Source organism: Lontra canadensis, unplaced genomic scaffold, assembly GCF_010015895.1.
Source record: "Lontra canadensis isolate GAN:19392208 unplaced genomic scaffold, GSC_riverotter_1.0 scaffold7, whole genome shotgun sequence".
Taxonomy (NCBI): Eukaryota; Metazoa; Chordata; class Mammalia; order Carnivora; family Mustelidae; genus Lontra; species Lontra canadensis.
Window position 1 is genome coordinate 26552159 of NW_022631001.1, and position 14330 is coordinate 26566488.

The 14330-nt window shown below is 40.7% G+C and overlaps 2 protein-coding genes across 11 annotated transcripts in view; one reads left to right on the forward strand and one right to left on the reverse strand.

Annotated features, from left to right (window-relative positions):
• NUP98 (nucleoporin 98 and 96 precursor) overlaps positions 1-14330 on the reverse strand; it is a 118939-nt gene that overhangs the window by 104246 nt on the left and 363 nt on the right. Inside the window, exon 1 of one of the 10 annotated variants that reach the window (XM_032853238.1) lies at positions 14076-14200. The exons of 8 other annotated variants lie outside the window; for them this stretch is intronic. The gene's annotated coding sequence lies outside the window, so the exon portion shown is untranslated. Of the gene's footprint in view, positions 1-14042; positions 14201-14330 lie in introns of those variants that run through there. One more of the 10 variants, XM_032853237.1, reaches the window with a different exon arrangement.
• LOC116865115 (spermatogenesis-associated protein 22-like) lies at positions 3596-4500 on the forward strand. The gene has a single exon (XM_032853245.1). The coding sequence runs from the start codon at positions 3714-3716 to the stop codon at positions 4416-4418; it is 705 nt and encodes a 234-aa protein (XP_032709136.1). The 5' UTR covers positions 3596-3713; the 3' UTR covers positions 4419-4500.

A 14330-nucleotide genomic window follows, 5' to 3' on the forward strand; every position in this document is an offset into this window, starting at 1 on the left:
AGAGAGAGGAGGAAGCAGGCTTCCTGCGGAGCAGAGAGCCTGATGCGGGGCTCAATCCCAGGACCCTGGGATCATGACCTGAGCAGAAGGCAGAGGCTTTAACCCACTGAGCCACTAGGTGCCTCTGATCAAGTTATTTTAGAAGTAACTTCTTACTTAAAATCAAGTGTGATGAATTCTCAGAACAAAAGGATGCCATGAAAGGAAGACTCTTGGTAGAATTTTTCATTTAATTAAGAGGTTGGAAAAAGGAAGAGATCACAAAATGGCTGAATACAACCAGCAAAAAGTTGTTTGATCTGTTATATATATGGTATATTTCACATATATATGTATGCATGTATGCAGAAATGTTTATGTATGTGTATTTATTATCACAAACTAGCTGGTAACATTTAAAATAAGGCTATGTCAAAAAAACAGATTTTGGACCTCTCATAAAAAAACTAATGATTGGGCGCCTGGGTGGCTCAGTGGGTTAAGCCGCTGCCTTCAGCTCAGGTCATGATCTCAGGGTCCTGGGATCGAGTCCCGCATCAGGCTCTCTGCTCAGCAGGAAGCCTGTTTCCCTCTCTCTCTCTCTCTGCCTGCCTCTCTGTCTACTTGTGATCTCTGTCTGTCAAATAAATAAATAAAATCTTAAAACAAACAAACAAACAAAAAAACTAATGATTAAGCAAACTAGGGACTCTAATTATTTAGTAATAGTCTAGAGTTTAGTAGCAACTGCCCACCCCCCAACTTTGGTAAAGTGTAATCTCCAATGTGCCTCAATGCCCACCCAGCATCACTCATTTCCATCAGCTGCCTGACCCCAACAGATTTTGAGTTTGTAATTTCTGATATAATTAGAGAAAGGACCCACATGTTTAAAACTGGAAAAGCAGTAAGTGCCAGGAAGCACAACAGGAAGTAAAAATTAGAATGTGAGCAGGAAATAGGAGGAAAAATTTGTGGGGATTTAGAATGTGAACTGGACCTTGGGGGACTAGAAAGACAAGAGAGGAAATGAGGACCAAGATAAATAAGGTACACAGGTAAGAATAGGTATTTGTGTACCTATCCTATCTGGCCTTGTATTTTACAACCAGAGCTTAGCTTCCCTCATATAATAAGCATAAATAAATATACTTATCAGTTCATTAGACAGAGGTCTTTAACCTTAAATTATCCAACTGAAGAAGTAAATCAGAGCACTCTGCTATGTACGTACCCAGGATATGGTATCAAGAACAGGACACCACCAGAACATCTGGACAAAGTTACCTTAGAGAGTTATTTCAAGTAAAAGACATTTAATGAAAAAAAGCAAATTGCAAAAAGATACATTTGGCAGATTATATAAAAAAGAAAAGAAAATACACTCTTATTTATTGATATGTATATACACAGTATGAGTAAAAGGGGAGACTAGAAAAAATACATGAAAATAGTTGCCTATGGAGAAAGGAAGGTAAATGATATATGGGGCAAAGAATTCAGAGGACCCAAACTTATTCCTCATGTTTATTTCTTCTATTACCTGCAGCAACAACAAAAAAAGATATAGAGGATGCAGATAATCTGTACTAACTCTATTCTCCCATTAAAAAAAGGGAGGGGAGGAATGTTCACAGCAGCAATGGCCACGGTCGCCAAACTGTGGAAAGAACCAAGATGCCCTTCAACGGACGAATGGATAAGGAAGATGTGGTCCATATACACTAGGAGTACTATGCCTCCATCAGAAAGGATGAATACCCAACTTCTGTATCAACATGGAAGAGATTATGCTGAGTGAAATAAATCAAGCAGAGAGTGTCAATTATCGTATCGTTTCACTTATTTGAGGAGCATAAGAAGTAACACGGAGCGCATGGGGAGATGGAGAGAAGGGAGTTGGGGGAAACTGGAGGGGAAGACGAAACAGGAGAGACTATGGACTCTGAAAAACAATCTGAGGGTTCTGAAGGGGCAGGGGGTGGGAGGTTGGGTGAGCCTGGTGGTGGGTATTATGGAGGGCACGTATTGCATGGAGCACTGGGTGTGGTACATAAACAATGAATTCTGGTACACTGAAAAGAAATAAAAAAATTAAAAATTTAAAAAAGGGGGGGGCGCCGGGTGGCTCATTCATTAAGTGTCTGCCTTCGGCTCAGGTCATGATTCCAGGGTCCTGGGCCTGAGCCCCACATCGGGCTGCCTGCTCAGTGGGAAACCTGTGTCTCTCTCTCCCACTTTCCCTGCTTATGTTTCCTCTCTCGATGTGTCTCTGTCAAATAAATAAATAAATAAATAAATGAATGAATGAATGCAGGGACGCCTGTCTAACTCAGTTGTCAGAGCATGTGACTCTTGATTTTGGCTCAGGTCACGATCTTGGGTTTCTGAGACTGAGCCCCACATCAGGCATGGAGCCTACTTAAGATTCTCTCTCTTACTCTGCCCCTCCCTCACTCACACTAGAGATCTCCCCATCTCTCTTAAAAAAAAGGGAGGAAGTAATGCTAGAGATTGTTGGAGTAGAACTTCTAAATCCATTTAAGTTCAAAGGCATAGCAAAAAAAAAAAAAAAAGGTTTAGGAGCGCCTGGATGGCTCAGTCGTTAAGCGTCTGCCTTTGGTTCAGGTCATGATCCTAGGGTCCTAGGATGGATCCCTGCATTGGGCTCCCTGCTCAGCAGGAGGCCTGCTTCTCCCTCTCCCCCTACTTGTGTTCCCTCTCTCACTGTGTCTCTCTCTGTCAAATAAATAAATAAATCTTTAAAAAATCTTTAAAAAAATTTAAAGGCATATCACACATTCAAACCTTTATCTTTTAAATACATTAACCTGTCCCAATGGGCTGCCTGGGTGGCTCAGTGGGTTAAGCCTCTGCCTTCAGCTCGGGTCCTGATCTCAGGGTTCTGGGATGGAGTCCCACATCAGGCTCTCTGCTGGGCAGGGAGCCTGCTTCCTCCTCTCTCTCTCTCTCTACTTGTGATCTGTCAAATAAATAAAATCTTTAAAAAAAATAATAATGAAATAAATAAATATATTAACCTGTCCCAAACTGAAATAGTAGCTAACATTTTAATTCTTACTATGTCCCAGGCACTGGCCTAAGTACACTTTACAAATTATCTCATATAAACCTCCCAAGAATCCAAAGAGGTAGATATTTTGATCTCTAGGTTACAAAAGGTGAAATTGAGCATGATCACAAAGCTACTCTTGACTATTAGCTGTGTGTATAGAGCCTAGAGCTCCCAGAGAAAGAACACTGGCAACTAAAGGTAAAATGACTTTGCATTCACTATAAATAAGAAAGCTATAAAACCAAAATTTGGCACTATTAATCCAGCCCTATCAGGAAAAAGAGACACTTCTCTGGCAAACATGACAGTTCCAATCATCAGAAAGGAAACCGCTCACCCTTATGGAATGACAATTTATGTGGCCTAGAAGAACTTTCCTGCAAAGATTAACCACTTCCTTTATGGATGGATGTACTTACACTCACTGCAATTTTTTTTTTTTTTTTTTTTGGTAAGACATATTTAGAAAGAAAAGATTAAAATGAAATAGTCCAGAGGCCGGGAAGTGGGCCGTAGCTGACTGGAGTGTGTCCACGGGAAGCAACAGGCCGAAGACGACGGTTATTTGGAGGCGTAGGAACCTGAAGATTTAGTCAGACAACTTCATTTGTAAATTTGGAATGCTAAAGAAACGTTACAGACTTTGATATTGAAAAAAATGAAGAGAAACCTAAGTGAAAATTCAACTCGAAGTACAGCAGGCTGTTTGCCTGTACCATTGTTCAATCAGAAGAAGAGGAATAGACAACCATTAACATCCAGTCCACTTACAAATGATCCAAGTAGCAGTACTGCTTCTGATAGTTATGATTTCCCTCCTTTACCGCCAGATTGGGCTTGGGAAGCTGTGAATCCAGAGTTTCCTCCTTCAATGAAAACAATGAACACAGGGCAAATACCACATTCAGTTTCTCATCCTCTGAGAAGTCAAGATTCCATGTCTAAGTCTACTCAATTAAATACTGAAAGAAGCAAGAGTCACTGGAGCTACAGGGATGGCAGCAAAAATACCAGCTGGAAAACATCGGACAGAAATGATGTTAGGCCTCAATGCAAAAGAACAAACCTGGTGGCAAATGATGGAATAAATTCCTGTTGGGGAGCTCAGCAAGGGAAACAATTAAGAATATCAGAACCTCCTAACTTATCTCACCAAAGAGAAGCCAAAGTACTCAGACAAACAAATTCGTCAGAAATACCTGGCTCCACAATGAGAGGTCTAGACAAAAGCAGTGCTTTACAGGCATTTAAGCCTAGTTTTCAACAAAGTCTATTTAAGAAGAAAATGTTGGATGATATTCCAGAAAAAAGTAGTCTTAAGGTAAACTTTATAAATATGGATCATTTACATTTAAAAATATGAGATAAATACTTAAATTACAGAGATAAGAGCATTTAAAAATCAATCTCATGGCATGCATTACATGATTAACACAAATGCCTGGTCGCTGATGTAGATGAATGTTTCAAAATATTTTCTTTGTGATTATGAGTGACTGCTCCTTTTCATAGTTGCCTTAGAGTGTGCTACTGGATTCTGAATCTCACTGTTGATTGATGATTGAGATGATGAGAGTTTATCCATTACTTAGAGAAATTTCTCCCAGTCCTTTATGTGTCAGTCTCATTTTTTGTAACAGGGGTCAGCAAACTCTTTTTTTAAAGGGCCAGATAGTAAATATTTTTTTACTTTATGAGTCATATTGTCTCTCTTAAGTGTACCACTCAGCTCTACCATTGTAGTTTGGAAGCAACCAAGAACAATAAAAAAATAATAACCTTGACTTTGTTCCAATAAAAGTTTTAAAAAAAAGAAAAAAAAAAAAAAAAAAAAAAAAAAAAAAAAGAAATAGGCCTATACAGAGAAACAATGCCATTAAATAATTTACTTTGTTCTTTGTGCTGATCTTTTTAAGTAGGCTCCACACCCAGCGTGGAGCCTAATATGGCTTAAACTCACTATCCTGAGATCAAAATCTGAGCTGAGATCAAATCAAGAGTCAGGCGCTTAAACCACTGAGCCACCCAGGGGTGCCCTGTACTCGATCTTCTAATTAGTAATTAAGACTGTCAGATGTCTCAGTCAATTCCATGTCTGACTTTGGCTCAGGTCATGATCTCGGGGTCCTGGGATGGAGCCTGCGACTGGCTCCCAGCTCACCAGGGAGTCTGCTTCTCCCTCTCCCTTTGCCCCTCCCCCACCCTGCACGCTCTCACTCTCTCAAAAGGATAGATAAAATCTTAAAAAAAAAAAAAAAAAGACTGTCAGATATAAGAAAGAGGAAGCCTTAATAACAGACATCAGTAGTCCAGTATTCCCCCACTATCCCAAATGAAGCTTAATAAACATTCAACTTTTGTGCACTTTGTGAACTCTGGGAACAAAGATCAACCTCAGTTTTCCTTCGGAAGAGTGGTAGACAGTCCCTGAAACAGGGTAACAACCCAGCAATTGCCAACTTTAAGCACTATCTGAATGACTAAGTAAGCTTGCTGCTCTCTGACAACAGAAAGTTACACAACTGGGAAGTAATTTTTCCTCTCCACTTCACTGAGTTCCTTTGTACCAAACTCTTAAGAGCAAAAACAATAACTGTTAGATGAATGAAGTACTACTTCCCAGCTTACAAAGTACTTTTTCATATATCCTCTCAACTAATCTTCACAAAAATACTAGAATAGACAGGAATTATCTTCCACAGTTAAACTGAATGGAAAAGTAACTGTTACTTTTTGCCTTGAATAGAAAAGGGATGGGAGAGTTAGGCAGAATTCCAAAAAGTTAGCTTAGTCTTAATCACCAGATATCACATCCCAGCAAAACCACCTGCTATCCTCTTGTTTTACTGTATCCTTCCTATGATCAATCCCAGTTAAGCCATTCCTTTGTTAGAACATTCGCTTTTCTCTAAAAACTACGTCCCTTTTTCTTTTTGTTTTTTAAAGATTTTTATTTCTTTACTTAACAGAGAGAGTGACAGAGTATAAGCAGGGGAACAGCAAAGGGAGAGGGAAACGCAGGCTCCTCGCTGAGCTGGGATACCCAGGCACCCCCTCACTTTTTCTTTCTAAAAATTGATGTTCAGGGGCACCTGGCTGGCTCAGTTGGGGGAGTGTGTGACTCTTGGATCTTGGAGCTGTAAGTCAGAGCTCCAAGGTGGGTGTAGCAATTACATTTAAAAAAAAATAAAATCTTGGGGCACCTATATAACTCAGTCGGTTAAGCATCTGCCTTCAGCTCAGATCATGATCCAAGTGTCCTGGGATCAAACACACCAGGCTCCCTGCTTCTCCTCCTCTCACTATCGAATAAGTAAAATCTTTAAAAACTGATAAATAAAATATTTTTTTAAATTTTTTTAAACTATTTTATTTATTTGCCAGACAGAAATCACAAGTAGGCAGAGAGGCAGGCACAGAGAGAGGGGGAGGCAGGCTCCCTGATGAGCAGAGAGCCCGATGCGGTACTCCATCCCAGGACCCTGGGATCATGACCTGAGCCAAAGGCAAAGGCTTCAACCCACTGAGCCACCCAGGCACCCTGATAAATAAAATCTTTTAAAATTTATTTAGTTATTTATTTGAGAGAGAGGGTGATAGCAAGAGAGAACATGAGCAGGGAGGAGGGGAAGCCGGTTCCCTGCAAGGAGGGAGCCCAATGTGGGACATGGTTCCAGGACTCTGGGATCACAGCCTGAGCTGAAGGCAGACGCTTAATCAACTGAGCCACCTAGGTGCCCCAGTAATAAATAAAATATTTTTAAAAAGAAAGAGAAAAATATCTGGGGCGCTTGGCTGGCTCAGTGGGTAGAGCATGCGACTCCTGATCTCAGGATTTTGAGTTCCAGCCCCACACTGGGTATAGAGATTACGTAAAAATTAAAAAAAAAAAAAAACAAAACATAAAAAATAAAAATTGCTGTTCAAGCCTCACCTATTCCACACTGTCCCAGATTAGACCCTCAGACTCTTATCAGTATAAAAACACATCCCCTTCCCCTCCCCCATTCCAAACATGATTACGTAAACTAATGCCTCTCAGCTGCTTTTAGTTATGCAATATATTTGTTGTAATACCAGCCCCCTGAGTGTATGAGCTGTTTGCTGCTCTAGTAGAAAGCATCTGGATTTTGCTTAATTTCATCCATTAAGGTATAAATTAATTTAAAATAATCTGTATTATCTAGTTGAGCTCCTTTCCTCGCAGTGCTGAGTAGCATTTTCATTCCTTTAACATAAGCTTCATTTGAAAAACAGAAGTAGTGAAAAGAGTACATCAGTTCTGGAGTAACACAAATCTGTATTTAAAACTCTCCACCACTTACTATCTTTGCAATTCTCTGAAAATCTAAAATAAACTAAAAAAAGTTAAAAAGGAATTTAAGAAACCCTGCCATTTGCTACTGTGTAACTGTACTTGTCAGGATATTCAACCTTTCAGACCTCTATGTCTACAATTAACAACAGGGATTATCCAGCCCACACTGAAGGACAAAGATGCCTCAGGCTAGAGCTCCTCAAAAGTAGGTTGGTTTGTTTGTGTTTTCCTAAGATTTTTAATTTTTTTAAAAGTAACCTCTACACCCAAAAGCAGGGTTTTTTTTTTAGCTTTTCAACAAATATTTTTATAATACTTTAAGTAAGAAAAATGTAAATTAATTTCCCCTCGCTCTAAGCCTTGACTACTCAATGCCCAGCTGGATCACCACACATAAAATGATTTCATAATACTTCAGTGTCCTCTAGTGACCATTTAATATAACCATAAAATACCACTGTAAACAAAGAAAAACAAACACTTGCTCCACACACAGAGGTCACTCTGATCATTCTCTTTCACTCATCTCACCTCTCTAGTCTCATTCCCAACAAGTCACCTTTAATTTACAAATCCATTCATCTATTTTTTTTTTAATTTATTTGACACAGAGAGAGATCACAAGTAGGCAGAGAGGCAGGCAGAGAGAGAGGGGGAAAGCAGGCTCCCTGCTGAACAGAGAGCCCAATGTGGGACTCGATCCCAGGACCCTGAGATCATGACCTGAGCCAAAGGTAGAAGTTTAACCTACTGGGCCACACAGAAGCCCCTCCCCTATTTCTTAAGAAGCTTAATCCACCAAGGTGGGTAGACACCAGAAGTCTCTATGTCAAAGGAGCATGCAGAAATAAATAAGGTATGAAGTGATGAGTGAGCGCAACATGCATTCATGAAGCATGAACTGCTCCCTTCCTGAACAACAGTCTAATTCCGTCAGTTCTTTCTTCTCTTGACTAGTGGTTTTCAAATATTTTTAGCTATGGAACCCAACACAGAAGCTGCTCTGGCTGAAGTAAAGAGGAATAGGTTCAGTAGAACTCTACCAGCCATGTGCTTTCAAAGAACCGATGTGAAAAATCACTGTCCTTTCTAGATTAGTAATTCTGAAAATGAGGTCTGAAGGCCCCTAAAAGGCCTTGAGACCTCTTTCAGAGTGTCCCTGAAGTCAAAACTATGTTCATAACAATACTAAGGCATTATTTACTTTTTTTTTTTTTTTAACTGTACTAACCTCAGCACTAGGGGGCAAAAGCAATGGTGTATAAAACTGCTGGAGCCTGAGCATGAATCAGGACAATGACCCAAACTATAAAACAGTTACTGAATTCTTCATTGCCATACACAGCACACACAAAAAATACACTTTCATGTGAATGTCTTTGATGAAGTTGTAAAAATTATTGATTGTATAAATTCTTGACATTTCAGTACACATTTTAAAAAAAATCCGTGATTATTCTTTGAGAGAAAATGGTAAATACTCAAAAGCACTTCTGTACATGGAAATACAAGAGCTATCTCAAAGAAAAACACCGGTGTGATTACCTGAGTAGAAAGTTGAACCAGCTGACCTTTCATGGAACACCATTTTTACTTCAGAGAATAAATGACAAACTATGGTTATTCAGATTTGAAATGAAAATCAGAATTATGCCTGCCACTATGAGCTTGTCAGCTCATTCTTAAAAGACTTATCTGATGAGATGGGTGGAAATGTTAACAACTGTATAATTAAATTTGTCAACGTTCAGAAGAGCTACATAACCCAGTGAACCAATGATTTCTTAATGACCAATGTACGATGTCATAAAATTATGCAGGAGTAAATATCCATTCAAAGTGCAAGACAAACCAATGAAATTTAAATGTAACACTGTACTAAGTTCAATAATATGGCTTCAGGGCACCTGGGTGGCTCATTCAGTTAAGAGTCCACTCCGGCTCTGGTCATGATCCCAGGGTCCTGGAACAGAGTCCCATATCCGGCTCCCTTGCTCAGCAGGGAATCTGCTTCTCCCTCTTCCCCTCCCTCCCTTCTGCTGAATGCGTTCATGCGTGCTCTTTCTCAAATAAATCTTTTTTTTTAAGATTCTTATTTAGTTATTTATTTGAGAGAGAAAGTGAGAGCGCACACATAAGCAGGGGTAGGGGCAGAAGGAGAACCAGACAGCATGCTAAGCAGGAAGCCTGATGTGGGGCTTGATCCTGGAACTCCGGGGTCATGACCTGACCTAGAGGCAGGCACTCAACCAGCCACCAAGGTGCTCCTCAATTAAATAAAATCTTAAAAAGTAATAATAATATGGCTTCAGATTCCATATTGCAACAAGTCTTCACAAACGTTTGGGATGCCTGGGTGGCTCAGTCGTGAAGTGTCTGCCTTTTTGGCTCAGGTCATGATCCCAGGGCCCTGAGATCGAGTCCCACATCGGGCTCCCTGCTCAGCGGGGAGCCTGCTTCTCCCTCTGCCTATGCCTTCTTTCTCTGTCAATAAATAAATAAATGTTTGAGTGTAGTGTCAAAGGAGAATATCTACAATTATTTTAAAAGATTATTAAAACCTTCCTCTTCTCCGTCTACTCATCTGTATGAGGCTGGGATTTTTTTTCACATACTTCAATCAAAACAATTTATCAACTGTGAATGCAAAAGATCTGCAAATCCAGTGATCTTCTACTAAGTCAGACATCAAAAAGATTTACAAACATGTAAAACACCATCACCCTTTTCACTAAATTTTTTAGTGATTTTTCATAAAACTGTTATGTTAAAAATGAGTTTATTATTCTTTAAGTCAGTATCTTTTGAAGCTTTAATTTCTAGTGTAGTAAATATGAGTAGATATAACCTACATAACAAAAGCTGTCTGGAATCTTCAATAATTTTTAAAAGTATAAAGGAGTCCAAAGATCTCAAATTTTGAGAACTGCTACACTACACTATTGCTATAGCTTCCTCCTAATTTGTCTGCCAGACTCCAGTTTCACATCTTCCAATTTACCCACCACCCACCAGCTTAAACTCATGTATCAGACTTAGCTAATTAGAGCCGTATTTTAATAATTTTTACTTCTCTACTACAAAACTGCAATTATGCTGAATTAAGTACAAACTCTTCAATAAGAATTCTGTGTCAATGGGACAAGATCAATGCATATAGCTACCAGTGAAATGGAAAAATAATGGAATTCCACAGCACCACATTTAATTACATCAATTCAACTACAAGCTCTTTTTGCCCTCTTCCACAAAAAGAGAAATAGATATTGCTTTATTTTCCCAATGGCCTATCCCCTTTCAAACAAGACCTTGATTTCTATCCCGGAAAAAGGGAGGATACCACAGAAATAAAGAGACACTAGGACTCTTAGCTTTTCAGCTTCCTGATACCAGATTTTGGTAACTTAAGGGTTTTTCAAGGACACTTTACTTTTTTTTTTAAATATTTTATTTATTTATTTGACAGAAATCACAAGTAGGCAGAGAGGCAGGCAGAGAGAGAGGAGGAAGCAGGCTCCCCGTGGAGCAGAGAGCCCAATGCAACTCGATCCCACGACCCTGGGACCATGACCCGAGCTTAAGGTTGAGCCACCCAGGCGCCCTCAAGGACACTTTAACAAGATGCAATTTATTAGGGGCACCTGGGCAGTTCAGTCAGTTAAGCAGCTGCCTTTGGCTCCGGTCGTGATCCCAGGGTCCTGGGGTCGAGCCCCACATCAGACTCCTTGATCAGTGGGGAGCCTGCTTCTTCCTCTGCCTGCCGTTCCCCCTGCTTGTGCTTGCTCTCTCCTCCTTCTCTGTCAAATAAATAAATAAAAAAATCTTAAAAAAAAAAAGATGAAATCTATTAGCTGACTTTACAAGCATACATCAGGCAAGTTAAAGGTATGACTTTACTGAAATACTGGTAATGTTTTCTCAAAAGCAGTGATCTCTCCATCAGGGCAATTTTGCCTCCCAGTGGACATGTGACAATATGTGGAGACCTTCCTAACTCAGGGAGTTGGGTAGATTTGGGGAACGCTGCTAAACATCCTACAATACAAAACATAACTCCCAAACAAAAAGAATTATCTGGCCCAAAATGTCAACAGTGCAGAGGCTGAAAAATCTTCTCCAGAGACCTACTATGCCAAATACTCAGATTCAATTCCAAACCCAAAGAAATGCACCAAATTCTCAAGAAACACTGTATATGGGGCGCCTGGGTGGCTCAGTGGGTTAAGCCTCTGCCTTTGGCTCGGGTCATGAGATCAAGCCCCGCATCAGGCTCTCTGCTAAGCTGGAAGCCTGCTTCCCCCCCACCCCCCCACCCGCCTCTCTGCCTACTTGTGATTTCTCATTCTGTCAAATAAATAAAATCTTTAAAATAAAAGAAGAAACGCTGTATATATATACCTTACCCTCTACTACCTATATTGTTTGTGGGGGGTTTTGTTTTTTTAAGATTTATTAGAGAGAGAGAGCAGACTGAGTGAGAACACAAGTCAGGAGAAGGAGAGGTAGAAGCAGGCTCCCCAGTGAGCAGGGAGCCTGATGCAGAGCTCGCTCTCAGGACCCTGGGATCAGGACCTGAGCCAAAGGCAGCCGCTTAATCAACTAAGCCACCTAGGCATCCCCCTCTATTACCTATATTGTTAAGTCTCCAAAAATTTCTTAGTCCCCTAACCTTTCAACAAATTGCATAATTATAGACGGGCACTCTGTTAGAAATTAAACATCACTACTACTATCCCTTACTTCCTAGGTTAATTGCTACAATAAAGGTATCACAATATAATAATATACCCAATTTCTTCCCTAAAAGTTCTATTTGCTCTTAGCTATCTAGGAGCTAGTAGACATGAATAAAGTCAGGTACCAAAGTACCATGTAATATATGAACGGTATGAGTCCTCTTATCTAGGCCCCATAATTCACGAGCACACATATACCCAGTCTTTTTATAGACTATTTTAGGTTTAGCTGTTCCATATTTGTTTATCCCTTCAAATAAACACTGAACGCCTACTATGTGCCAAGCAACCTGAATACAAAGATAAGACAGGGGTTCCTGGGTGGCTCAGTTGGTTAAGCATCCAACTCTTGATTTCAGCTCAGGTCATGATCTCAGAGTTGTGAGACTGAGGCCCACACAGCTTTGCACAAGCAGGGAGTCTGTCTGGATTCTCTCTCTCTCTTCCCCTCTCTCTTTTCCTCTATCTCAATAAATAAATATTTTAAAAAGACAAATATATTTTACCACAGTCTAATAACATAAACAGCTAAAATACAAAATGATTTGTGCTATAAATAGAAGTATCAAATAAGTGTTATGGAAGCTTGCAGGAGACAGAATGCCAGGAAAGGCTTCCCAGAAGAGGGTGATGCTTGAACTGAGAAAATGTCACAGAAAATACACTTTGTTCACAACTCTGTGTTTAGACTACAGTACTCTTCTGCTCTTACACCCTGGTTTTCAGCTTTTGCCTTGTCAGCTAAACAACAAAGTGATGATCTGACCACTGTGAAAAGACCAAAGTGGTAACTTTTAATTCAATTTCCTCAAATCTTACTGAAGAGTGAAAAAATAACTCTATTAAAGTATTTCCCAGTACCTCTAATTTGTCCAAGTTCTGGGTTTCTTTTTTTAATAGCCTAACTTCTTCCACCAAGTAAACAGATCATCTGTCACCCAGTTAACAGGCACTTCTTTCTGAATTTATAAGACTGTCACAGGGAATGATCACTGCCCTTTTCTTTCTTCCAGTTAGTTTCTTCTTCCAGTTTTCTTCTCACCTTATCCAACTAAAATACTTTGAATTCTATGACTTCCATGGTACAAGAACCACAAAATTACCACTGCCTATCTTTCTAAGTCTTATCTGTATTTCCTGCTTTCTATTCCAATAACGTTATGAGTCACTAATTGGATTCTTTCTTCTGAGTCCCCAGCAGCTGACACAAAAATTTCAGATTTGGAATTGGAAATTAGCCAAACACGTAGTCTTACCGTTTCGTTTCCAATACATTTATATCACTGACATTCTTTGACCAACTTTAGTTCTCGTGGTTTGGGTTAGGGTACCGCAAATAAAGCTTCTGCCTTTACACAAACAGAAGTGGTACCAACCAGATCAGAAACGCGATCAAAGGCTGCTTCTAACTACCGAATGCTCCCCCCCGGCCAACTCCCAAAGGGAACCTTCAAATAATGGGAGGGTGATACAGAATAAAAATTTCTAGACTGAATCAGATCGGCGATACAGGAGAAAAATTTCTAGACTGAATCAGATCTGGTATTGGCTAATCCTGTCCCTTCTCTGGACCTCAGTTTCTCTATCTATAAAACTTGCACGTGATGTACGGTAGGGGGCTGGCTTTATTTTTTAGGTCTCTATAGCTATAGTACCCAGAAATCACATCTCTTTCTCCTCATCCAGTTTTACATGGAACACGTGAGAGAACAGAAAATAACCTTTTACTCCACTAAACCGTCCTTAATTTTCAAATATTATTTTAAAAAACTAACAAACTCCCGACCCACCCACCCTAAACCTCGGGCTGCAAATTTTCCCCGAGGAGACGCCAAAGGCAAGTTAAAGCCTATCCAGCACGACGGTCGAGGGAAGTGCTGGGGAGACCCAATTCAGGGTCCTAAGACGCTGCCCCCGCAAAGGGCCCGCCCACCTAATCACCGCTGGGCAAATGAATGAGTACCACCAGATACATGGTCGCTCCCTCCGCGCAGGCTGCGACGGGAGACCCCGGGGCCCAGACTCCACCGATCTCGACTCCCTCGCAGCGCCCGAAGAGCCCGGCCTCCCGGCCGCAGGGTTGAGGGCCCCGCCCCCTCCCTCAGGGCAGAAGGTGCGCGCCGGAGCGCGAGACTTCCGCGCGGAGGGCCTCCGCGCACCCGCCCGCCCTGAGAAGAGGAGGAGCCTGTCTGTCCGGGGCCGCCACCGCCCGGGTTCCCGA